The sequence below is a fragment of the Ursus americanus genome, chromosome 12, assembly GCF_024610735.1.
Source record: "Ursus americanus isolate L20-20 chromosome 12, mUrsAme1.1.p, whole genome shotgun sequence".
Taxonomy (NCBI): domain Eukaryota; kingdom Metazoa; phylum Chordata; class Mammalia; order Carnivora; family Ursidae; genus Ursus; species Ursus americanus.
The window spans coordinates 66,033-92,123 of NC_142138.1; the positions used below are offsets into that span (position 1 = coordinate 66,033).

Consider the following 26,091-nt stretch of genomic DNA (forward strand, 5'->3'; position numbering starts at 1 on the left):
AGAATCCTGAAGTATTAGAGACGCCTTGCTAGCCCCCCCACTGCCATTTCACAGATGGGGAACCTGAGGTGCACGTGCTCACACAGCTGGGGCCAGACCCCAGGCCCACACTCTTCTGATCTGTTGACGGCCTACTTTTCACTCGTCTCCATCAAGTCCACATTGGTTTGAGAGGTGATTCAGCAGAGATTAAGTTCCATATCTTCTGGGTGGGGAGAAAGTTCTTCCAGCCTCAGAGAAAATTCATCTACTAGTTTCATGCTTGTCCAGTCTGAACTCTGTCGATCTGGGAGTAACCTTATGTAGGCTCTTGCTCTCTAGAGAACTGGGCCAAGTTGCTTGCAATAATTCTGTAGTGCCTGGAGACTGAAAGACTCCACGAACCATCCCATCTGTCCCACCACATACAAGGGAGAGGCAGAGCCTTCGGCAGCACTCTCCATGGCGTCTCCGGGAATGGTCCTGAGCCCTCTCCCCAGAGCCCAGAGCCCAGAGCCCAGAGCCCAGAGCCCAGAGCTCAGGTGGGAAGAGCTGCTGTCCCTGGTACTGAAAAGAAGAGCTCCATTTGGGCAGAGGCCGGAATGGTCCACCCTAAGGCCAGGCCAGAACCCACCTACGTTCTGGGACCCCAAAGCTCTGACCCTACCCTCATCATTGCTCCCACAACTTAGAGAATGTTAGCTCTAGAAGGAAGCTGGGAGATGGTCTTTATGGCTCCATTTTACAGAAGAGGAAATTGAGACCCAGTGGGAATGTGACTTTCCCAGGGTCTCAAGGGTAGTTACAGAGCCAGAACTAAACTTTAAAGTTTCAGGGTGCATTTCTGGAAGGCCACTTGAGTTAAATGTGAGGAATAAACTGGAAGGGGCAGGCATGAGGCAGGGGAACTAGAGAGGAGGCTGGGGCAATAGTCCAGGCTGGATATCACAGGGCCTGAACTAGGACAGAGGCTTTGAAACAAAGAGGAGGAGATGGGTGGGGCTGGAGCCAATAGAGAGTATGGACAGACCAGGAGGAGGGAAGCCCCTAGAGGGGCAGAAATAGAGCTCAAAAGATTGGGTCCCGACTTCACACAGCCCAGCCCTGCAGGGATCCTAGCAGGAACAGAGCCGTTTCCCAGGCCAGTGCCCATGGTGAGTCAGCCCATACATCCCTCTGGGGCCAGGATGGGACTCCAAGCTGGGACACTGGCAACCTCAAGGCTGGGGGGGAAATGGGAGAAAGAATTATAGACGGAAGAGGAGTATGCTACAAGCACCGGGCAGAGCTGTGGGGGCTAGGGAACTCACTTCTTATTTGGTCCTACTGTGTGACCATGGCCAACAATAACACTGACAATTTACCAAGTATGTACTATGTGCCAAGCACGAGGCTGGGTGCCTTTGCATACCCTGTCTCATGTAATTCCCTGGACAACTCCGCAAGGCAAGTATCACTGTCCATATTCCACAATCAAGGAAGCAGGCTCAAAGAAGTGAAGTAACTTGCCTGAGTCACCCAAGTAACAAATGACAGTGTGTGGCTCGAGAGGCCAACTTGAAGTTGTTCTCCAGGAAAGTGCCTTCTCCTCTCCAGGCTCAGATGCCTCATCGATAAAATGAGTATATCGGACTAGATGACCCCAAGGGGCCCTCCCTGCTCTCACATTCAGAGACTGGATGATTCACAGAGACTTTCAGTTAAAAGGGCATCCGGGCTGTTCCCCTGGCTCAGGCCCCAGGCCTTCCACTGTTACCTTGCATACTACGGACACAAGTGACCCTGAAGCCCTATTGTCATTCATCTGCCCTTGAGGCTTGAGGTCTTCTTGGGGTCTACTCCAATCCCTGCCTGCTGACTGTGGCGTCTGGGTAGGTGGACAGTCCCAGGCCGACCGCCGGGATGTCTCCCTGCGACTCAGACCTCGGCCCTGGTCTTGGAAGACTGTCTGTCCAAATCTCCTGGGCATGAAGAAGCCTTTGGGTCTGAAGCTGAATCGGCTGGATTCAGCTGGAGATCAATAGGGCTGGGTCTCCTGAAGCCACACTCCTGGGGTCCAATACCTCTTCAACACAATCTTAATCCCCTAAACTTAATCCCACCCCTTGGTCCTGCACCAGCCCAACTCCTGGATCCATATCTCTTTGACTCCCTAGTGCCAGGCCTAAATTGCATACTTACGGAGGCCATGCCCATTCTGAGGCACGGATAACCTCCAGCCCCCTCCCCATCCAGCGTTACCCTGAGCCAGAAACCGCATCGCAGCTTGATTGCTGGAAAAGACCATCCCACGTGCTCCTGTGAAGGGCTTTGTAAAAATCTATTTTAAGGCCTGGAAAAGTCTCCCACCCTCAGCCCCAACTGGGAGTCTTGATGAGCATTCTCTCTGGATCCTCCGGCGCCCCCGCCCCCTCACCGCCCCCATCCAGCTGCCCTATTTGAAGGTTTCCTGGGGAAGTTGTTACTCTGAACAAAATAAGCAGGAAGAGATTTTAAAACAAAACCAGCTGGTGTCTGGGCTGATGCCACAAAGTGAGGAGGTCTTGGCGGGGTGGGGTAGGGCTGGCTCCTCTGTGATGTGGGGTCCAGTGTGACTGTGTGTGACAAAGTGGGTCACCCACCAGTCTGAGCATAACTGGCATTCCAAAACTAGGTGTCTGAGAAAATACGTTTTTCCAGATGTAGCTTTGAAGATGTGTGTGAACCTGGGTTCACGAGGTATGTGCAGAGAGGGGCGCACCGTGCTTCTGTGACCAGGGGCCGTTGTGTGTGCATGTGCGTAACTATGCTTCTGTCATCTGGGTCTGTGCGTTAGCTCTCAGAGGGCTGTGCTTGTGTGATTTGCATGGCTGCCTTTGTTGTGACCACGAACAGCGTGAATGGCTGTAATGTGCTTTCGTGGCAGTAGGGGCGGCTTACCTGAGCAACGGAGCACACTATTTATAGGACAACGCAAGGTGCGTGCGTCTCTCTTGTGACTTGTAACGTATATGCGGCACTGTCACTACATTCGTGTGGCTGTTTGCACTTGGGAAACTCAGAGAACACAGGTGAGACTGAATCCTGTGGATGTGTGTCTGTGAAGTTGTGTCACTTAGCACAGCACCAGGAAAGCGACGGTTGGTTAATGAAGAATCCATGATGAATGTATAACGTAAGTCTGTGCACGGAGGCAGCAGAGTGTAAAGCCTGGGAGCATGAACCCAGAGCCCGGCTGCTGGGGTTTGAATTCAGGTTCCGGCAACCCACTAGCTATGTAGTTTGCGGCATCTTACTCCCCCTTCTCTGTGCTTCAGTATCTGCCTCACGGACTTTGTGGGGATTCCATGAGGCAGGACGGGGACCGGACCCGGAACAGCACGTGGTATATGGTACATGCTACAGGAATATTGGTGGCTGTGAGGACATTCCCTGGGTGTCCTGTCATTGCAAGGTGCCCCAACCCAGCCCCTCCCAGTGTCCCACGCCCTCTCACCAGACTGGGGCAGCTGGAGCGTGCTCTTGCTCCACTGCGTCAGGCCCACGATGGCCACCATCTTGGCCCCAAGGCTGCTGCGCCGCTTCTTGGCTGTGGTGGTCCCGGTCCCCCCGCCAGGCTGCTGGGAGCCGCAGATTTCACCACTGATGCTGGAGCTCCGAACCACATTCCTGGAGGCCGCAGCCGAGGCCGGACCCGGCTCCCCGTTAAACATGGTCTGAGGGGCGGCAAGGCCTCAGGCAACCCTGGGGGGGAAGGCAGGAGACAAAGGGGTCCCACGTCAGGCCCTGGAGCCACTCTCCTGCAGCCTGCCACTCCCTAGCTGTGTGACCTTGGGTCGGTCACTTGGCCTCTCTGAGGCTTTGAGGATTCACTGAATAAATAAAAGTCAAGAGTGTACACAGGGTCTGGCTCAATGAATGGTACTGTTCTCATTAGCACTTGGCTGTCCCGGCAAGTGACCTGGTTTGGCAGTAAAGGCAGAGGCTGTGGAGTCTTTCAGCCCACTCTTGAACTCCAAAGGCCTCTCCGCACTGGCTGTGGGATCTTGTGACCAAGCACCTTGGGGTTTCAGTGAACACCTCAGCAAAATGAGAAAGAGAAACACTTACCTCATCGGACTGTCGTAAGGATTAAATTAGAGCACGTGGAGGCGCCCAGAGCAGTGTCAGGCACGGAGTAAGTATCAGTAGCTGTGATTACTTTCATAGCCAATAATAAGAACGAGGAGAGCAAAAGTGGCCCCAGCCTGGGGGGACGACGGAAGGGGACCTCCTGCTAATGGGCACAGCACAGAGACGTATAAAGGAGCGGGTACAAGTCTCCGTTAAGCACACTGCAGAGTGGCAGCCGCTGGAGCTGTTTTAACCTGATTCCCTCCCAGGGTCTTTCCTATGCATTTTAAAAGATAATTGAGCTCATACTGCAAATACAATTTTACATCCTGGTATTTTTTCATTTGACACCAGATCACAAGCATCTCCCAATGTCATTAGCATGTTTTAATACGTGATATACCTGTTTTAATACCACGCTAATATTCCATTGTATAGAGGTAACATAATTGACTTAGCGATTTCAATACAGTGACCTCTCAGATCAGGTCCGGCTTCTTTCCCTCTCTCCTGCCTTTTAAACATCTCTGCAATAAACATCTTTCTATACCGCTTTGATCTGCTTATTTCCTTAGGATTGATTCCCACAAACAGAGTGACTGGCCTGGGTGCAGAGACTGCTGGGAGCCTCCCCACATCCGCTCTCCCTTCCTGCTTCCTGACAGAGCGTTGCTTTGGTCAGGCACCACCCATCCCTTTAGTTCAAGCCCATCCTGGAGTGGTACTCCCCTTGGTAACTAGCACTGCTCTGAGGGCAGGCCTATGACTCCGTTGGCCTGATCTGACTTAAGGGGAAGATTTGGATTTCATGCTTATCGGAGAGGTGGGGTTCTCCCTCCCCCCTTCTTCCAAGACCCTTCCCCCTAGAGAGGGCCCGGTCCCAGGAGGAAGCCAGTGTCTCTGCCGCAGAGCAATAGGAAGGACCTCAGGCCACCCTGGAGCCTGTCTTTCTCTGGCCGATCCAGTTATGGGAGATAATGTGCTTATGCAAGTTGGAATCAGTGATCTCCATTACACCCAAAAGTATCCCACCTGATACTGAGCACAGAAACATTTCTTTGATTCTTGGAAAATATCGCCAAATTCCTTTCCAAAGCTGCATTCAACAAATAGTTAAGCACCCCAAATTCCGAGGCCTAGGCTGAGTGCCAAGGATACGGCAGTGAGCCAGGCTGACGTGGTCCTGCCCTCCTAGAGCCTCCAGCCCAGGAGGAGAGACAGACGGTAAGTCACTGACTGTGTAATTCAAAATTAAATCTGATGAGTGTGAGGGAAGACAGAGGGCACTGGGAGCCACTCTAGGGGAGTGAGGGGGGCCAGGAAGCAGGCGTCTATGGCTCGGTTTTGCACAGAGATGGGATCTCCAGCTGTCGGCCTCTACAACTTGGCTGAAAGTCCAATGCAGCAGCGGGTGTCCTGTGCTCAGAGTATAGGAAAAGCGGTGCTCCGGCAGGCTCAAGGGCCTACAGCCCTTCCTAGCTCTGTCCCCAGGTACAGAGCTCTTCCCAGGGCAGCTCCCCATCCCAGGTCTCTGATCACTCTGCTTGCCCCTCTGCCCTCAGGCCTGTCACCCTGAGGGAATCTGACTTTTCAAAAGGGCAGAGTTGAAGTATGTGGGTGGGTGGAGGAGAAAGAGGGAGAAGGGAAGGGGCCACTCTAGAGGATTTAGTCCCCAGATAGCTGCTAATGGTAGCTGCTTGGCCTCCTGGTCAGAGCGGCTCCTGCCAACCAGGCAAATTGGGGCAGACAGTGGGGATGAGTCAAAGCTGTGTTCTCCCTCCTTTGTGGTTGTCTGGGCTGTTTTTGCTCACCCTGTGACATGTGCAGAGTTCCGGATTATATTTCTCCATCCATCCCCCATTAACCTTGCAGCCAATGGAAAGTCCCCCTGGACTTGGGCCTATGATGATCTCTTCTCTTTAGTTTCCAATTCTAGTGCCAGTCTCTGTGCTGTTTTGGGTACCTGCATGGTCTTTTGGTGGCTAGTGGGAGAGGGCTTACAATGTAAATCTAATTTACTCGTTAATTTCTGTTAGGTGTGTGGTAATCTCCACGTCACCGATGAGAAACTTGAGTCTCCAAAACGTCAGGGCTTTGCCCATCCTACTCAGCTAAGAAATGGCAACATCTTGACTCGAACCCAGGTCTCCTTTTCCCACAAAGAGGCAGACATAGGGGCACCTGGGTGGCTCAGTCAGTTAAGTGTCCTACTCTGGGTTTTGCCTCAGGTTATGATCTCAGCGTTGTGGGACTGAGCCCCCTGTTCCCCGGCTCCTAGCTCGGCAGGGAGTCTGCTTGAGATTCTCTCTTTTTCTCTGCTTCTACCCCCCCCTTTCTCTCTCAAAATAAATAAAATATCAAATAAATAAAATCTTTTAAAAATCTTTTATTTATTTATTTGTCAGAGAGAGAAAGAGAGCAAGCAAGAGAGCACAAGCAGGGGGAGTGGCAGGCAGAGGCAGAGGGAGAAGCAGGCCCAATGCGGGACTTGATCCCAGGACCCTGGGATCATGACCTGAGTGGAAGGCAGATGCTTAAGCGGCTGAGCCACCCAGGCGTCCCTCAAAATAAATAAAATCTTAAAAAAAAAAAAAAAAAGATGCAGACACACTCGGCAGCTCCTGTTCCTCCAACCCAGAGCTCACCCAAAGGTGTGGGCCCATCCCTCCCATTCAGCCTTCGCCCTGGGTCTCTGGCTTTTTGAAAACCCTTCAAAAAAAAAAAAAAGATCTCTGATGAGAAAAAGCTCTCTGGGCCAGGTTTCACAGCTGGCATGAGCACGTGAGGGGCAGGAGAAACCCATCCAGACCATAGCGGGAGAAGCAAGTGCTTCCCCAGCACAGTCTCCAGGAAGCTCAAGTATCCCCTCCCAGGGGCTGAGAAGGGAGGAAGGTATGGGACAAAATTCCTGACCCCACCAACCCAGGGGCTCATGTCTCCTCATGAATAATGAATGACATTGACAAGCAGATGGTTTGACATCCAGGACTCAGCACCATCTGGAACTACTTCCTCATCTTTAACCACCCAGGGATCACCCAGGGGGCCTGGAGGGCTGATGAATGCTTCAGAGGGCCCCGCCAGACAGGCCACCCTCAAGGGGACAGGAGGAGCCAAGGTTACAGGAGCGCTGGGTTGGGCGGCCTGGGAGAAGGAAGCATCAGAAAGTGGGATTAGAACGTATACAGAGTCCTTGTGTCGCTTTCTCTGGGCCTTGGTTTCCTCATCTGTGCGTAAAACGCGGTGGCTGGACTAGGTGATCTCCAGAAGCTGTTTTAGCTAGAGAGCAGATCCTGTGAACACAGGCTGCATTGGCAGGCCCAGAACTGGGGCTCCCGGTGCTTCTCGGACAGCTGGTCTAGCTCAAGAGCAGTGAGACAAGGAGACAGAGCTGGTCACCTGGCCTCTATGAGGAGGAAGTCCTCCTCACAGTGACACCACAGGGCCCAGTTATGGCCCTGAGCCATGACACTACAGGGAAAGAGGCAGCAGGCAGAGATGGGGGTAGAATGGTGAGGGGCCGGCAAGGCACAGAACACAGCACTCCCCCATACTGGTAGTTGTGAAAGATTGCTAAATGAACTACATCCTTCCTACAAAAGTCACTTCAACAATTCCCTGCCTCTGAGCTGACTGTCCCTTTCCCAGCCCAGTTCATGGCTCCCCAAGGAAGGGAACCCTTCCCTACCAGGTCACGGGCCCTCGCCCTGGAGTTCTCTCTGCTGACTCCACAACTACCACAGCAGCACCTGCTACTAGGGCTCGGATTTCCATCCAGCGACAAGGACTACCGTTCCCACTCCTGCCAAAGCTCCATGCCAGCACAGACCTTCCAAGCCCCTCAAGGAAGGAGGCTAGTGTTTTCTTTCCAGCCGTGGCTATTTGGCTTTCGCCCTGGAGTCTCAGTACCCTAAGGGCTCTCCAAACCATCTCTTGAATCCTGACCACAGGGGTCTCAGGGCTCTGCCAGGCTACCCAGCCCCTTGGTCCCTTTGACCATGTGTCTAACCAGATCAGCCTTTTTTGAGCGTCAGTGAGGCCATCTGAAAGCCCAGGATAAACCCAGCTACCCACCCTTTCAATAGGAGAGAGCAAGGAATCTGTCACAGGGTGATGGACTGGTAGATCGACCCACAACAGATATCCCTGATCCATCTCTCTCCCATCAAGGCCAGATTTAACCTCAGAATTCCTCTCAACCAGTTGGTGGAGAACTGGCTCATGATTTAAAATAGTGTTGCCATCCCTATTCCAGCCTGAGTCTTTCATCTTGCAGAGTGGGACCTCAAGACCCAGGATGGGAAAGAGACACACCCAGGGTCACATAGAACGTTGGTGACAAAACCAGAGCTCTGACTCAAGTCTCCTAACTCTCAGGTCCCACATCACCTGGCAGGTGCTTCCTCCCCACTTTGAAGAAAACCCAAACTCACCAAACTTATGAGTCTGAGCGTGGTGTTCCACATCACAGGGGGCTGTGCCCCTCCCAACAGCACACCCCTAGGGCATTTACACGAGGCTTCAGTTAACTTCCGCCCAGACACCCGTTTTCAGGAAAGCAGGTGAAGGCAATCAGGGTAGCTCCCAGGAGGAGATGATGTGATAAGAGTCTGGAAGGAAAGAGGGGCATTTAGAGGAAGGGCATCGAAAACATCTGTCCTTAAAAGCTTCCTGTTGCTTGTGGTGTAAAAAGACAGACTTCACAGATAGCTGTGTGATGTTGAGCAGATCATTCAAACTCTCTGATTCTGTCTCCTACTTTGTAAAACCATCCCAACTCCTGGGTCTCCTAATCTGCCTTTTGGCACTTTAATGTCAAACGGCTGTTACTGAACTCCACCCACAACGTTAAAACTTTTAACACATGAGGGACACACAGAGGTGCAACTGCTAAGGAGCTCTAGACCCCATTCTTCCTTCTTCCGTCCTCCCCCTGACTGATAGGGTCCGCCTCCCTCCCCAGACTCAGTGATGTGCCCAGCAGGGTGGGGGTGGGGGGCACTCCTGGGTCCACCCCCAGCCATGGGACCCTGAGCAAGTCATTCAGCTTCTCTGAACTTCCGTCTCCTCTTCTATGTGATGAGTCCACTTGCCACCTGGACCCAGCCCCACTCTCCAGGTGGACTGGGTGTCAGGTGGGTATAACGAGGAGCAGGAAAACACTGTGATTAAAAACACAGGCTTGAGGGGCGCCTGGGTGGTTCAGTCAGTTAAGCGTCTGCCTTCGGGTCGGGTCAAGTCGTGATCTCAGGGTCCTGGAATTGAGCCCTGCCTCATCTCTTGAGTGATAATAATGCCTGACTCAGGGTTAATAGAGATGTTGCAAAACAAAGGTTGGTGACCGGCTAAATGCTCAGCTGGGCAACTACACTGTTACTACTCATAATGGTGCCTTTGCCAACAGTGAAGGACTGTATGGGTGTCCGTGTTTATTGGTCTGGATTGCACATCAGACGCAACCATGGAAGGCTCAGAGACCGCCAGGATCACCTCTCCGTCCGGCCCGGGCTGCTTCCACCCAGAGCCCAGGATAGCGTGGGATCCGGGTCCCTGTGCCTCAGTTGAGGTGGGAGCCGGCACATGAGACTGTCCTCTTCTCTGCCAGCATCTCAACTCCTGGCCCCTCACTGGATGCTGGGTCTGGCATTTGAGACCCCTGAATCAACTTAACCCAGCACCGGGGCTGCCCACCACACCTCCCATCCCAATCCGTACCCGTGTCAGAGGCCCATGTCTGCATTCAGAGAAGGGGAAAGGGGTGCTCTTTTTTCTGGCCTCTCCTTTCCCCTCTCAGGAAAAGATGGGCAGGTGACAGGGCTGGCACCTGGTGGGAGAGGTAGGCTGGGCTGAGGGCGCACACCCAGCTTGCATGGAGAGCACCATGCCAGCTCCCCTCCTGATTATGTGACCCCCAGCTAGACACACACACAACGCTACACACACAGGGAGAGACATAAGGCACTCAATCTCAAATGTGTGATCACACACCCTACAGACCCAGACAGATGACATACACGTAAAGACATAATCACACACGTACACAGCACCCCCAAGACAAAGGCACACGGAAGCCGCCACACGGACAGCCACAGGCGTTTGCAGACTCACATATGTGTACCCACCCACGCACACCCACACACACACACCCCTCCTTGGCCCTTGCCCAGCCCGGAGAGGCGGGAAGAGCCCAGCCCTTCAGTGGGCAGGGAAGCGGGAAGTGTCTTACCTGGATCTTGGGTTCTGTTGGCTGGGGCACACACACCAGGTCTGAGCAGGTGCTTGTGTGAGCTTGAGTACACACACACTCATACCCCCTCCAGCCCCCAGTACCACCCTCCCGGCCCCCATCCCTGAGGGTCAGACAAAAGAGCTCCTCGGTGAGGTTTGTGGTGAGGAGATGAGAAGGCTGGCAGGGAGCAGTGGCTGTCACCATGGCTACGGAGCTGACCCACTTCTCCTCCACCCAGCCTGGCCCACCCAGCCCAGGCAAGGGAGGACAAGCAGCCTGGGGCAGGGGGGCCCTCCCCTTCACACACAGTAAAGAGGTGGCCCTCTGAGGGTGTGGTAAGGGATGGATTGAGCACCAGGCTGGTTCCTGAATAGAAAGGCAATAGCCTGACATTCTTGGAGGGGAAGCAAGGTAGTAAGAAGATGGTCCCTGCTAAACCTAGCCCCTGGCCTCCCTCAGCATCCACACCTCTGGCCTCAGGGACCTCCATGGGTCATGTGCTTGCTCTGGACCCATTCTTGGACACAGGCCTCATGGCAGGGCACAAGGTGGGGTGGCCAGGCTCAAATCTGTGTCCCCAGCTCCAAGGACTCAGGACACCGAAGGGCAAGAGAGACCCAGAGCTGGTTGAACCCTGTGTCCTGCTCAGATCAAGGTTGCGGAGGGCAGGGCTTGTTCTCCCGACTTGGCCTGGGGGCTGCTGGAGGCATGGCCAGGCCTTCATTCCTCAGCCCGGGCTGCCATGTGTCTTCTCTCAGCCAGGGGGCTCCTGAGGACATGGCCATGTGTCTTCCCTCAGAACGGGGGATAGAGAGGAACCACACAGCTTCAGACAGCTCAGTTTCGTGAGGAGATAGCTCACAAAGCAGAATGAATCACTCCTGCATGACAGCTTCCCATAGTTCCCCACTTCCTTCAGGATAAAGTAAAAACCCCTCACACCAAGTCCCATAAGCCCAGTGACCCAGCTCATCCCATGCTCTTGCCCCTCTTCTGTATTCCAACTGGATTCGCCTTCACCCCATTCCTCAAAAGCACCCTGTGTCTCTCTTGTCTGCCTGGAGTGCTCTTCTCCAGCCTCCCCACCCTCATGTCCTGAGGCCCTGTCTTTATCTGCTGTGCCCCGTTTGCCTGGCCCATCCCTACTCATTGCTCGGCCCCAGGTGCAATGTAATTTTCTAGAAGAGTCTTCCCAGACAAAGTGAGTCCCCTGTCATGCTCTCCCAGACTCTGTACTGTCCCTGCCTATTATGTGAATTGTGCCCCCCCCCCAAAAGATATGTTGAGGTAGTAACCCCAGTACCTCAGAATATGACCTTGTTTGGAAGAGGGTCATTGCAGACGTGATTCGTTGAGGCCATGCTGGAGTAAGGTGGCCCCTAATCTAACATGACTGGTGTCCTTATAAGAATACAGCTATGTGAAGACACAGACACACAGGGAGAATGCCATGGGACGATGGAGGCAGAGTTTGGAGTGAGCGGCAACAGATTAAAGAATGCCAAGGATTGCCAGCTGTCACCAGAAGCTAGGAGAGAGCCATGGAACAGCATCTCCGTCAGAAGGAACCGAGCCTGCTCACACTTTGGTCTCCAACTTTTAGCCTCCAGAAAGTGAAAGGATAAGTTTCTGTTGTTTTCGGCAACCAGGTCTGTGGTACTTTGTTATAGCTGCCCTAGGAAACTCATATACTGCTATTCCCAATTTGGTCTCCCACACCCCAGCCCCTCGCTGTGAGCTGCCTAAACACAGACACCATGTCTTCACCCTGAACCTCCAGGGCCTGGCATAGGTCTGCCCCATAGTAGGGCTCTGTAAAAATGTGTTGAATGAATGAATGATGATCTCAAACAAATATTAAATTAACAGTATTTATAGTTGGATAGTAGACTTGTGAGTCATCTTTATTTTCTTCATGCAACATATTGTGTTTTTCTAAGTTTCCACTTTAGAAACTATATTGATGTTATCCCAAAGAAAAACTAAAATACATATTTTTCTTTTCAAAACATACGTTAAAATAACAGTCATTTCCACCAATGTGTGTTTTGTGAAGAGGAAGGAGTTCTGCTATCTGCTTGATAACTAGTTTTTCATGGATTAATTGATTCCTCCTTGTGTTGCTAGAGTGCTTTCTGGAGTCAGATTTACAGAGCTTGAGCTCTGGGGCCTTGGGGGGAATAGATTCCAGGTGGGAGGGGTCCAGACAAAGTACGCATGCTTCTCAACCATCTCAACCATTCATCCTTTCCCGTAGCTCATGGGATCTGGCCAGATGTGGCACCTGTCACCTGGTGGGGGCTGCCAGACTTGGCACTTGAGAACACCACCAGTCCTGGCTGAAGGCCATTCCCAAACAGAAGCAAAATCCTACCCTTCATGAATGCACCCTCAAACTTGAATAGTCACACCAATCACTTGGGGATCTTGTTGAAATACAGACCTCAGTGCAATGGGTCCCAGGCGGAACCTGAGATACTGCATTTCTAACAAGGTCTCAGGTGATAATCCATGTTGCTAGTCTATGGACCACCGAAGGCACTGAAAGTTAAAGATAAAATATTCTGGTTGTTCTGCAAGATTGAATGCTTCGGGATAGGGAGATCAGAAAAGACACATTGGGAAGAACATTGCAGAGTACTTCAAAAAGACAGGTGGGATTTGGAGAGGTAGAGCTGGCAGGAAAGAGGTGGGAACTACCTGGGAAGTTCTAGAGAGAAAGTGCCATGTTCGCAGGATGGTGAATAGAGCTAGAACAGGAGGTAAGTACAATTGTGGCAGGGAAGGCAGAAAGGTAGGCTGGGAACAGCCAATGAAGGGCTCTGAATGCAGGGCTAAGAAGCTTGGCTTTAATCCCATAGGGAGTGAAATCTGACATGACTTAGATGTAATGTTTTACAGAGATCAATCTGACACCGAGTGCAGACTCAGAAGAAAGTCTGACAGAAGGAAGAAGAGTCAAAAGGCAGATAAGAAGGCTGTACTGCTTCAGATAATGCAGACAGGAAAAGGAAAGGGGTGGCCGGCCAGGAGTCATGAGAAGTCTTCAGGTTGCCTAGAGTTACTGATGGAACACAGTTGGGGAGAAGAAAAAACAGAATCCAAAGTGATTTACAGGAAGGGTGGAGACTGAGAAGCACCATCAGCAAAGCTTGAGGTCCCAGAGGAAAACACTGGCTTAAGGGGAAGATGAGTCCCATCTTAGATGCGATGAGTCTGACATAATACTCCAATTCCCACATAGAGGCGTTGGGCAGGTAAGCAGATTCAGTGGAGCCCAGGAGAGCAATGTGAGTGGGCAAGATTTTTATGTGTACCCTGAAGGGAAAAATGGGGTACAGAAAGGAAAGAGAATGCCCAGAGGGGAGTACACAGTGAGCAAAGGGTGAGAAGTAATACCCACAGCTAGGGGTAGGAGGAAAATAGAATCTACTGAAGAAGGGAGAATCAGCAGAGAGGTCAGAGAAGCTACCATAAGTATACACATGGCCAACCTGGAGGCCCTACCATACTGTGACATCAAAACCAAGGAAAGGCCTGCCCAGCCAAGGCTGTAGGAGGGCAAGGGAAGCCCAGGCTTGAAAAAGAGCACTGTTTGAATGGAAAGCAGGATTTGAATTGGTGGAGAAGAGGACTGGATTCCCTGGAGTAGGTCTGGGCTTCAGCAGGATCCCAAGGGGCCTGGGGCTCCCAAACACTTATTCCAGATCAGCCTAGCACAGGAAGGACAATCCCTTATCCTGCAAACACACATACATGACGTGCACACCCCAGAACATACCAAACCCCCAGGACAGAGCAGAGAAATGGGGAGAAGAGGTCTTTGGAGCAAAACCCTATGGCTGGGAAGCGCATAATTTATCATCCAACTAGGACTCTTTTGAGAGTGAGCAGAGATACTACCAACAATCACACCACAGGTGTGCAGTAAGACTGTCCCCAACCCTATCGTTACCCTAGCCCTAGGGGATACTGGATCCCCCCAAAATGCCCGTTTGTTCCCTATTTCCCCTTTCTAGATGGGGTGGCAGAATTGAGTCACAAGCGGTAGGAACAGGTAAGCTCATACTCTGGGGCAGGGGCCCCAGCGGAGGATGTTGGTGGATGGGGAGATCTGGCTTCCCCCCTCCCCGCAGCACCATGGACAGCGACCGGCCCAGCTCGCTCCCCATCCTCTGGCCCGGGTTTCGCCAGGGCCGCCGCGAGGCTCGATCAATATTTCATGGGGGAAGGGGCTCGGGTGACCAGCCCCGCGCCTAACCGGAAGGCGCCGCCCGCCCTGGGGACCCTCCCCGGGAACCCAGCACACCCGGCGGCCCCGGCTCAGACAGACACCGCCCTCAGGCGCGCTCCTCATTCCGGGCACACCGCTCCGCCCCCGGACCCTTCCCGGGGCACAAAGACCCGCGCACACGCCACACAGCTTCCCGCCGCCACTCAGACGCACCACACAGCCAGACGCGCGCTGTACAAAGACGGCAACTGCACAGAACAACAGGCACACACCACACCCAGCAGCAGGCCACCTAGACACACAGCACACACACAATACGCCTCGCAGACACACACCGCCACAGACCCCCTGCACATCACACAGGCACTCTGCCACACGTACACAAACTCACATGCTGCACAAAAACTCCCTCCCAGAGAAGCTCAGACACATTTCCTACAGACACACACAGTGTGCCTCCGCGGAGTCCCTCAGACATACGGCCCCGGAGCGACTCTGTCACACTCACACACACACACACACACACACACACACACACACACACACAGAGTATGCCTTCACAGAGACCCTAAGACATTCACCACACTACCCAGGCCCTCCACCCTCCTGGAGCCCAGGCCTGCCCTCCTGCTGTGGACACGGGACTGGGGAAGAGACAGGCAGTACTTCTGTCCCTCCTGCCTGGCCCTGGTGTTGAATCCTGCGGATAAGTTCTCGGTGTACTCTGAGGCCTCCGGGGGGTTGCTGCCCAATCCCCCAGGGCAGACAGGCAGCAGCACAAAGAGGTGGGAAGGGGGTAAGCAGGGGAAAGGGGACCTTTGAGACCCCAAAGCCTTCCCGGCCTCCCTGTCCCCAGGCCCCAAGCTCTGGGGCATGAGGCTCCAGGGATGGCCTTGCCCTCACCTGCATCTCCCACAGCCTCTGTGCTCCCTGGGACTCCACTCTCTGGGAGGCCCTGAGGTTTGTGTTGTGCACGGGGACCAGGAGGACTATGGAGTCTGCAACTTCTGCTCCCCCAGGAGTGCCCAAGTAACGCCTCAGAGATGAGGGCACATGCTATGCCCATCCAGACACCCCAACTCCAAGAGCCTCCCCCCCCCCAGCAGGGGAGGGAAGGATGGCACAAATTCTCCTGTCTGCAGAATAATCATGGAAGGATTTTCTGAAAGAACCCCAAGACAGGGCATGAGGTGAAGAGAGGGAAGCAGGCTGGCAGAACAGAAGGAGACCCCCAAATTTTCCAGGCAGTTGGAAAGGACCTTCAAGATTATCTAGGCCAATAGGCCATGTCTCTGACGTCCCCATACCACTTCCCAATTTTGCATTATCCACACAACACTGTGTGCCCCCTCAACAATTTCTGCCAAATCTCCATACTCTTGTACTGTTCCTTATTTGTGGTCTTGAAATTGACACTTTTAACTTACGTGCATTTACTGTAAATAGAAACTTTCTGTTACTACTATAAATGCAAAGGCTATTGTTGCTTTTAAAAAATAGAAAATGATGGTAAAATAAATATAGTAAAAGCAAACTGTATTATTAAATGTTAGCTACATCGAGTTGCCTGTCAAGGCCTCTTTGTTAAAAAGGGAAGGGCAGCAGTGTGGGAACGTTGTTAAAGACACACTGACACTTTCTCCCTGGGACAACCTTGGACTTGACAGAGTTGAAAGGGAACCGGCTTTCTCACTACGTGAGCCAATGCTATGTAATGACAAGTCCACAAGCCACTGAAGGCCACCTCAGGTCTTGCTGAAGGTGCTACTCCCCACAGTGGGAAGCTCTAGGCTTGCCCGCTTCCTGTAGGGGCGTGGGCACAGTGACTAGCTGGAGCCTTGGTGCCATGGTCCATTCCGGTAATTATAATCCTTAGAAATTGCTCAGGTCTTTCCTTTTTTTTTTTTTTTTTTAAGATTTTATTTATTTATTTGACAGAGAGAGAGACAGCCAGCGAGAGAGGGAACACAAGCAGGGGGAGCGGGAGAGGAAGAAGCAGGCTCCCAGGGGAGAAGGGAGCCTGATGCAGGGCTCGATCCCTGGACCCTGGGATCATTCCCTGAGCTGAAGGCAGAGGCTAAACGACTGAGCCACCCAGGCGCCCCCAGTTCAGTTCTTTCCTATTTACAAATTGTCCCTACAGCCACCAACTAGTATGAGCTGCACAGTAGGAATTATTACTCCCATTTCTGAATGAGAAAACAGAGGCTCTGAAAGATTAAGATTTGTTCAGAGTCACATAGCTAAACAGGGTAGATCCTCACCTCCCACCCCTCTTTTCTACTCTACCTGCCTCCATCTGTCCCATCTTTGGGAGCCCTTGATCTAGGCTGACCCCTTCCCGGGCAGGAAGGAGTAGCGGGAAAATGGTAACCTTGCATCTGCCTATGAGACCCTCACAATCCCAAAGGCAAACAGGCAAGTGAGTAAGTAGAACTTTCACTCTTGGGTCAAACTGCTGTGTGTCCCTAGCTGAATAATGGCACCTCTCCAGACCTCAGATTCCTTATCTGTAAAATGGGATAATAATAGTACCTATCTTATAGGGTGTGAGGATTCAATGAAATAATGCACGCGCATAGAGTCTGGCACAAAGTGAAGACTGAAAAATATTTATTACTAGGGAAGTAAAAGGAATAATTAATTCAGGTAAAAAAAATGGCTGCTGGGGGTGGGTAGGCATGGCATGGTTCTTCACTACAGAGAGGAAATGAGTTCTGTCTTAGAGAATGAATATGATTTTGGTAGAGAGAACTATTCTGTCTGCTCATGCCCTCCTCTTCCTTCTCTGCCCACTCCAAAGAGAAGTGACAAAATTTAGGGTCTCATCTTCCTATTTTCTGCTCTGGCCTTTGAATGACAACTGACAGACTCTTCAGAGCCTGCCGGTGGCATAGCTGCCCCAGGAAAAGACTTCCCTTTAAGTCAGAATGCCTGGGCTGTTTTCTCCAGGTCCTATCCAGATGGAAGGTTGGGGGCCAGGCACACCCTGGCACTCTAAGGATTCCAGCAGATGTCTTTTAATGTACTTGCTCAGACAACAAAGACCCTCCCTACCACCCCCTTTCTCCAAGGGGGTCAAGAGCGATGACTGCCTGTGTGACTTTGAGAGCCTTCCCAGCAGGCTGCAGTTGATTGGACCTGGGTGGGCACCTGACCCACTCAGAGCCAATCAGATCCTCTCATACAAGTTCGGACTTGGATCGGCCAAACCCGGGTTCTCTGAATGAGGCTGGAAGGAAAGACACACTACAGCAATTACAGGTTGCCCAGGGTCTGGTAAAGCAGAGAAAACCCAGTCTGTGGAGAAAGAAAGGTATAAAGGCGGCCAGCAAGGTGCAGAGAACGGCTGCTTCCATTTCTCCTGGCCTACAGGTCCCGCCTCCCAGAAGCTAACGATTTTTCTGCCCCTCTGTTCTCAGGAATCCCTTGTGTCCTGGTAATAAACCCTTCTTTATTACTGAAGCTGGCTTGAGTGGGTTTCTATATACAAGCAAAGACCTAATTAAGAAAGGGGAGAAGCTGGGGAGCTAGAGGCACAAAGATGAACAATCCTGGGCCGGGGGAGAGGGATCAGTGTGTCTGCACTGGATGAGCTCAGCTTAACGGGAGACAAGGAAGTAGGGATGTAGGCTCTGTACAGATGTGGCCGAAGGAGGGTGAGTTAACACCGTCCAGGAAGGGCTGGGAGGGTCCTCGGAGGCTTCGCAGCAAAGGTGGTGGCTGAGCCGGTTTTGAAGAGTGAAGGACATTCTCCAGGGAGACAAAGCAGGGGTGCGGGAGGCCTTACAGGCAGCGAGAACAGCAAGTGCAGAGGAACAGAGGCACAAAACAGCCTGACGTGTTAGAGGAACTGCCAGAAGTTCAAAGTGTTGGGAGGGGGGAGGGGGGAAGAGCAGGGAAGATGAAGCTGGGAGGCAGTCCAGTGCTGATCACAAAGGGCTTTGAATTCCATGCTAAGAAGTTGAGGCCTTTCTTGTCAGCAATAGGAAGCTATTGAAGTATTTTAAGTAGCAGGGGGGTGACAGGGTCAGTTCTGTGCTTTAGAAAGATGGCTTTGGGGCCATGCGAAGAAAGGACTGGAGAAGGCAGGCCTGAAGGCAGGGAGGCCAGTTAGGAGGCTGCAGCGATGATGATTCATCTGTTCCTTTCATCCACTGAACAGCTCACTGTGTACCTACTGTGTGCTGGGGCTAGGCAAAACAGGATTCCTGACCCCACGGAGTTCACAGGCTAGCCAGAAAGAGAAACAAGGAAGAAGCAATTCAAGTGTGATGAGTGGCATGACGAAGTACGAGGTCCTCCTCTTGGGGGGGGGGGCAGTGTTTAATTTCTGGTTTTTAGGCTTCACCGGGGAAACAATGTTTGAGCTGGTATCTCTCTGAAAGCTAAGTAGGAGTTAACAAGGCAGCAGGAGGAGGAGTGCATTCCAGGATGGAGGACCATGTGCGAAAGTCCTGCTGCTCAGGGAGAGGGAGAATGGTACCAGATGATAGAAAAAGGTAGGCAAGGACCAGATCACACAGGGCCTTGGAGCCTGCGTCAGAGTCTGGCTTTGGTTCCAAGAAGTCTTGGAAGGGTCTTACACAGAGAGATGATACAATCAAACGTGTATCTTTCGAAGGGCACTCTGGCTGCGGTGTGAAAAATGAAACGAAGTGGGGTAAGAACAGACACAGAAGAAACCAACTCTAGGAGGCTGTCACTGTGGTCCAGGTGGGAGCTGATGGTAGTCTGGAATGGGGCGGCGGGCAGGGAGAGAGATACCAGAGAGCTAACACGACTTGCTGAGGACGGCTGTGGGATGTGGGGGTGAGGGAGAGGGAGGTGTCCAGGAGAACTTCCAGCTTTCCAGCTTGAGCAAGTGGGTGGATGGTGGCAGCAGAGATGAGCTGGTGATGCTGGAGGCAGAGCAGGTGCCAGCAGGCGGAGCTGGGGACCTGGGGACCTGGGTTTGGACCCTATGTGGATTGTGAGACATCTAAATGTGGCCCAGGAAGCAGTTAGACTTGCAAGGCCCGAGCCCAGAAGAGACCACTCAGGTCCAGAGGGTAATGAGGTTACCTGGCAGTGGAGGAGGCGTGGGCAGTACGGAGAGAGGGATGAAGGGAGGCAGCTGGGGAGGTGGAATCCTGGTGGCAGCAGGGCCTGGGGGCAGAGTGACCAGAAGCCCTGAGCTCAGCAAATCAGAACCGTGAAATCCAAAGGTTAATTCCCTCAGCCCCAGGAGGCATCAGGCTTTGGCTCCACCTCCCCTGGCCAAGCCTCAGGCCTCAGCACAGACACTTTTCCAGCTGAGACAGCCCTCCCTCCCCCACAGCACCTCTTCCTCCTCCAAGGACACAGCTCAGGGGGCCCCTCCTCCTAGGGAAGACTTCCCCCAGTCCCGGCATGCACTCTGCTGTCCAACAACCTGGGTTCGAATCCCAGTTCTGCTACTTGATAGCTATGTCTTGGGCCAAGAAATTGAACCTCACTTCCCTCATCTGTATCACGGAAATAATAATGGTACCTACCTCGCAGGGCTGTTTGAGGGTGAGTGTGTAAAGTACTTAGCAGAGAACCTAGCACACAGTAAGCACTAAATAAATATTACTATTATTAACATCCTACCCACCTTGGGACAGTTAGTCATGCCCTCCACCTTGTATCTCCTCCATGTGGGAACTTTTTCCAGGTCTGTGTCTCTCCCTGCCTCTTCTTACCCCTACCCAATTTGTGGGGCTACATAATATGCAGGGCCCAGTGCTAAATGAAAATGTGGGACCCTTGGTCAAGATGAAGAATTTCAAGATGGTGATCGCAGAACACTAAACCGAGTGTGAGGTCCTGCTAACCTAGGGCTCCGTGCAGCCATGCACTCATGAAACCAGCCCTGTCTCCACCCCCACCCAGCCCCGGGCCTGGCCTGGAGTAGGTGTCGGCCCCATGCAACAGAGTAAAAATGCCAACAGACATCAAGATAGGGTTTTGTAATTTCCATCTGGAATTTCATTTTCTCCCTCCCACAGAAATAACATCGACTCTGTGTTACAGTTGACGACGCTGAGGTTTAGAGATGCTGTGTGTCTTGCCAGAAGTCACCGCCTCATGAACTATGGAGCTGGGATGTGAACATAGGTCAGCCTGGTGCCAAAGCCCTGCCTCCTGCCCTCTGGCTCCCTGGGGAGGTGGGGAGAACGTGGCCCCAAGGGGCGAACTTTGTCAACAAGGCCGAGAGAGAGGGAGCTGGAGGGACTGGGACCGGCCCCCTCCCTCCTGGGGCAAGCCACATAAACAACCCGCTCCCTGGGCACCCGGGCTGCTACCCAGGGAAGGGGGTGTGAAAGGGCAAAAGGTCACTCCCAAGAAGGCTCTGCCTGAGGGCCACAGACCCTAGCCCATGCTCTCTGGAAATGAAACCCTGCCTTCTCGGCTTAAAGCCCTTTAGGGACTGCTGTTGGCCTCAGGAGAGCTCCTGAGCCTTTAGCATCCTACTGACCAGGAAGGTCTGGTCTGCCACCTGCACACTCTCTACCCTCTCTCCCCCACTGCTGCCCTCCCCCACCACACCAGGCCCCTCCCACCATCACCCAGGCCTGCTCCCTCTCCTTATCCCTGCTTCTTTGCCTCCTCAACTCCTTGTCACCCTACGCTCCCTGAATCGTTCCTTTCAACACACTGACACAAGTGTCATTAGCTGCCGTGGGCCACCCTAGCTGGAATGCAGGCTCTAGGGAGGCAGGGCTGTGTGGCTCACAGAGCTTGTCCGTCGGGTGTCTGAAGGCAGCCCCCTGCAACAGAGGCAGGAGGGTCCTGCACACCTTCTCCCCTTCTCTCCACTCCCCCCTCATCTTCTTCATCTTGTTCAGGTATCTAGAACTCAAAGCGGGAGAAGCCCAAGCTTGCAAAAGGAAGAGAATCGTCCTATAGTATGCACCCTGCACCTGCCAGCCCTGGGTTGGGGGCTGTACATCCAGTCACTGCATCTAATCCCCAAGCACCTTCCTGATGGGGGTGGGGCAGTATGAGTGTCAATTATTCCAATTTTCCAGAGGAGTCTGAGACCAGTTGCCTGAAGTGGTAACAGAGCCTGGAAATGGAGAATGCAGGATTTGAACCCAGGTCTGTCTGATGCTCAAATACCCGGTGTCCTCTCTGCCCCTGTGACTGTTCCCAGCCAGCTCACTTCCAACCAAGGAGCAATAGTTTCTCACCCATGCCTTCAATTCACACACACCCAAAGCAGCTCAGTTCCACTGTCAGGTCAGCAAAACCCCAGTGCAGAAGGCAGCTCCTCGGACAGTGAGAGGCCAGCGTAGAAATCACCCCTCCCCTGGGTCAACAAAATGCCAGTGTAGGAGAAATACACTCCCCCTCCATCAGCCAAACACTAATGGGGGAGACACCCCCATTGTCAGTAAAATGCTGGTACAGGAGGTATACCCTGCGCCCCAAGTCAGCAAAAAGCCCGTGCGAGAGACACTTCCCCACCCCTCTCTGCCCAGGGTCCAAGACATGAGCTGGGGGTGCACAGAGTCCTCCAAGGTAGAGCTCTTGGGTGGGGTAGGGGGAAGCAGTGGGGCTGGGGCTGCCGCTGCCTGGTGGAGGAGGCTGCAGCTGGGGAGCGGGCAGACTCGGGTGAGAGTTCTCACATGGCACTAATGAAATCAACCACCAGCCGGCCCCCCTTTCCCCAGGGACCCTCCAGGCTCCAGCTGATGCAATGCCCAGGCCAGATAATTGTTTTCTTCCCTCCTTAAAGGGCCAGCTGCTGTTGCAGCTGCAGACATCGCCCAGACCCCTGAGAGACCCCACAGAGCTTAGCACCTGGTTAGGGATAGGGGGAGCCCAGAAAGTAGCAGCTTGGCCCCAGGCTCTGCAGAGGAAAATCCAATTAATGTCCGAGACCAGAAATGTCTGTGAGCAAGGGGGGAGGGCGACATGAGAGTTAAGACAGAGACAGCGCCTGGCCCACAACCACATGCCCCGGGGGAAGGGAACCTGGTCCCTGGCTGCGACCTCAGCACCTGGCTTCTGCCTGCCTGTCCCGTCAAGCCCTTGGCACAAGGGTTGCTAGTGAGTTCATTAGTGCCAGGCACTGTGCGAAGCAGCTAAGATCCACCATTTCAATCACTTCTCCCAGCAGAACGGGAAGGTGGGTCTATTTCACCGAAGGAGGCTCCTAGAGGGGAAGTGATTCCCTCAATAGCACACAGCCAGAAAGTGGCAGAGCCCGGGTTTGAAGTCAAGTTTGCCTGACTCTGGGCTTCATTCCCTGCAGAGGGTTGAGTAGGTGTCAAACCCCAGGGCTGGAGGTCCCTAAGGCAGGCAGCCCAGACACTGAGGGCAGGAAGGGGGTCTGTGGGCCCTAAACAGGTTCAGAAGGGCATAGTGCTTGGTTTAAGCACAGATTTCATGGACCCCTTCCCCAATTCCATACCCCCACACACCCCCAACCAGAGAATGTCCCATTAGGCTACCCACATGCCCCCAGGGACAGTTGGCAGCTGCCTGATTACAGACTAATTGGTGGCTGGCAGCAACGGGGGGCGGGGTTTGCCGGCTAGTTAACCCTTGGTGACCAGGCCTAGCCCAGAAAGGCCCTCTCCCTGCCACTTCAGGCCCCAAACCCAAGGACCATAGACTTAAAAAGGCATCACAGGCAGAAGACAGGACCAAAGGGGCATCAGCCTTCCTCTCCACACCCAGACAACACCACTGGGGCTACGGGTGGACACTGACATTCACCCAGGCTCCCCAGCCCCAAAATGGCAGTGCCAGCCCAGCACCCCTTCTTCTCTGGCATCTGATATGGCATTGCCCACTCCATTCAAGACCACAGGAGCTATGGGCCCTCCCTGGGTTTCCAGGCCCAGGATACTGGGAAGGAACCTACTCCTCTGGGCTGGGTTGTCCAGAGAAGGGGATGTGAGCATGGGTCCAGGCAGCCTGGAGGCCAGCCAGTGAAGCTACCCACCCCATGAATGAAAGGGTGTCCAGGTTGCCTACCAAGAGTCCTGCCAAGCCTCCCTGAACCTTCGACTCCCCACCGTGGACTGACCAATTGCCTTCCCCAGCTTCCCAAAAGCCCCCTCTTCCTACCCTAGGGCTGGAGTGAGAACCACCCCTTTCCTTTCGTGGGCTGGGTGGGGGGTGTCCTGTGGGCACCACGATGGTGTTTCACTGGGAGGAAAGAGTGCCTGCTTCTCAACCAGGGCACAGGCAGGAGGGAGAAAGCAGGCTGCCTTCCAGCTCCCTTTCCAGGAGAGATTTTAAGCACTTTCCAAAAATGCCATGCGAGGCAATGCTGTTGAAGACCAGGGCCCCAGGTGCTCTGAGAATCAGGAAAGAACTCAAGACTCTGGGGTCCCCTACCCCATTTTCCAGGCTTCCTCAAACACCCCACGTTCCCCTCTCATACCTTAGCCCCCACCCCCGAGCCATCACATACACTCTGCTCATCCTCTGAGCCGCCGCCCCCCCTCCCGACCCTGCACACTCACATCCCTACATGGCGCCTCACGGCCAGAACCCCCTCCCCCCCGGTGGTCCCGCAGACCTCGGCAGCCCCCTCCCCACGTCCACTCCCAGGCGAGCAAGGCCTACTGACTTACCCGGAGGTGGGGCCAGGGTCCAGACAGGGAGGGGTCTCCGCTGGGCGAGGCTGCTCCACAAGGCGGGGCAGGTGCTGCCCCGGGACCCCGCCCCGCGGACCCGGCGGCGGGCGCGGCCCGGTCCCAGGCGGGCGGCGGACTCCGAGGGGGTAGGGGCGCGGGGCGGGGAGGGGCGGCGAAAGAGGCTCACGGGGGCATCGCCCGCCACCGGGCCGGGCAGCTCCGCTCCGCCCGCCTGCGCTGCTGGCTCCGCAGCCGCCACGGTTCTCAGCCGCCGCCGGGTGCAAACCCCAAGCCCCGGCCGGCGGGAGGCGAAGAGGGAGGCGGGGCCTGATGGGGGCGGGGCCTCTGCCAGGCGGGTGGGGCCATTGGGGGCGGGGCCACTGGGGGCAGGGCCTTTGGTGGTGGGCGGACCTAGGGGAATGGGGAGAGTCTGGGTTTGCCTGGTTGCAGGCGACCCAGGCTAACAAGACCTCGAAGGGTTGGGGTCTAGAAGACGCCTCAAGCTTCTCCACGTCTCTAGGACACTCCTGCTCATGACTGCTTCCCCCTCCACCACCATTTCTGTCTGTACTTTTTCATCCTTCCTCTTCTTTGGGGCACCTCGCAGGACATCTCTGACACCATGGTACCCCTACTCCATCCTGGACCAGATCCAGGAAAGTCAGATGGTGGGAAATAGGGGAAATGACTTACAAACTCAAATTCAACTTAGGGGTGGAAAAATTGACGCCGAGAGAGGAGAAAAGACTTGCCCAAGTTCCTGCTGTGAAGAAAAAGACTTTATGAGACCCTAAAATGTGGAGAGCCTGAAGCTGGGTCTCACAGCTGGCCAGACGTGGAGCCGGGACTCAATTTTATTCAACTATTAATTAAACTTTTGTTATCACCTAATCTACATCAGGCCTAGAACTAGGCCTGTGTCATAGAATGATTATTCTGGAGCAGCAAGGGGGATTAGATTAGAGGGACAAGATGGAGGGCAGGGAAATAGCTGCAACAATGGAGGTGAGGGATGGGGAGAGCAGAACCTGTAAGGGTGTGGGAAAGGGGGAAGGAATCAAGAGTCCCTTGTGCTCTTCCCATGCACCCTATCACAGAGACATGGAATTCGGGGGCTCCCTTTGGAATCATGGTCCCTTTGCACATTTGGTGAAAACTTGGGCCTTCTCTCTGGACAAATGTGCAAATATACACTTTGCATATAATTTCAGGGACTCCAGGAAAAAAGGATTGGGTGGAGGGTTGATTCTTAAGTGGATATAAGAAGAATAAACACGCAGGAATAAAAAAAAAATCTAGAGAAAAAGGAACGGAAAGAGATTCTGCCTTACCTGACATGAAAACATAAAGTCAATGTATTTAAAGCAACATGGTATTGAAGCAGGACTACACGAATCAGTGGAACAGATTGGAAAAGAGAAATGGTTCCAACCACACAAAGGAATTCGGTGTATGATAAAGATGGCACTTCAGGTAAATGGGTGAAATAACTGGCAAGTCATTTGAAGAAATGAGAGAAAACTGTGTCCTTACACCAAAATAAACTCCAGGTGACGAGCACATTTATATATTTTATGTGCCAGCAGAAAGCATAAGTGAATGTTTTAATAATCCTGGAGATGGCAAAGACTTTCCTAGGCATGATGAAACCTAGAAGCCAAAGGAAAAACATCGATAAATTGGACTATAAAAACTTCTATAGAGAAGAAATTATCATACTCGAGTTTGAAAGACATACGACAAACTGGAGAGGATGGATCCCAGCAGTCCCCTACTCTAGCCGCCCGTCCCTCCCCCAAGGCGTGAAAGGGGCGAGCAGGAGGGACGGCCGTGGTTGTGAGAGGGCAGAGCACACCGTGGAGACTCCTCCCACAGCGCCCCGGCCAGCGCCCACCTGTTCAGGGGCCGGGAAGCCCCGGGAATCCCAGCCCAGCCATCTGGGTCCTCAGCAGGTGCCT

General features: G+C 53.4%; 1 protein-coding gene across 1 annotated transcript in view; it reads right to left on the minus strand.

The window, feature by feature from the left end:
• Nucleotides 1-24,425, minus strand: part of RIMS3 (regulating synaptic membrane exocytosis 3) — a 39,185-nt gene extending 14,760 nt beyond the window's left edge. The window contains exons 1-3 of the mRNA XM_045799867.2: nucleotides 24,131-24,425; nucleotides 8,505-8,681; nucleotides 3,455-3,702 (exon numbers count right to left, since the gene is read on the minus strand). Coding sequence (XP_045655823.1) covers nucleotides 3,455-3,671 — 217 coding nt within the window. The 5' untranslated portion in view covers nucleotides 3,672-3,702; nucleotides 8,505-8,681; nucleotides 24,131-24,425. The remainder of the gene's footprint in view (nucleotides 1-3,454; nucleotides 3,703-8,504; nucleotides 8,682-24,130) is intronic.
• Between the last annotated feature and the right edge of the window lie 1,666 nt (nucleotides 24,426-26,091).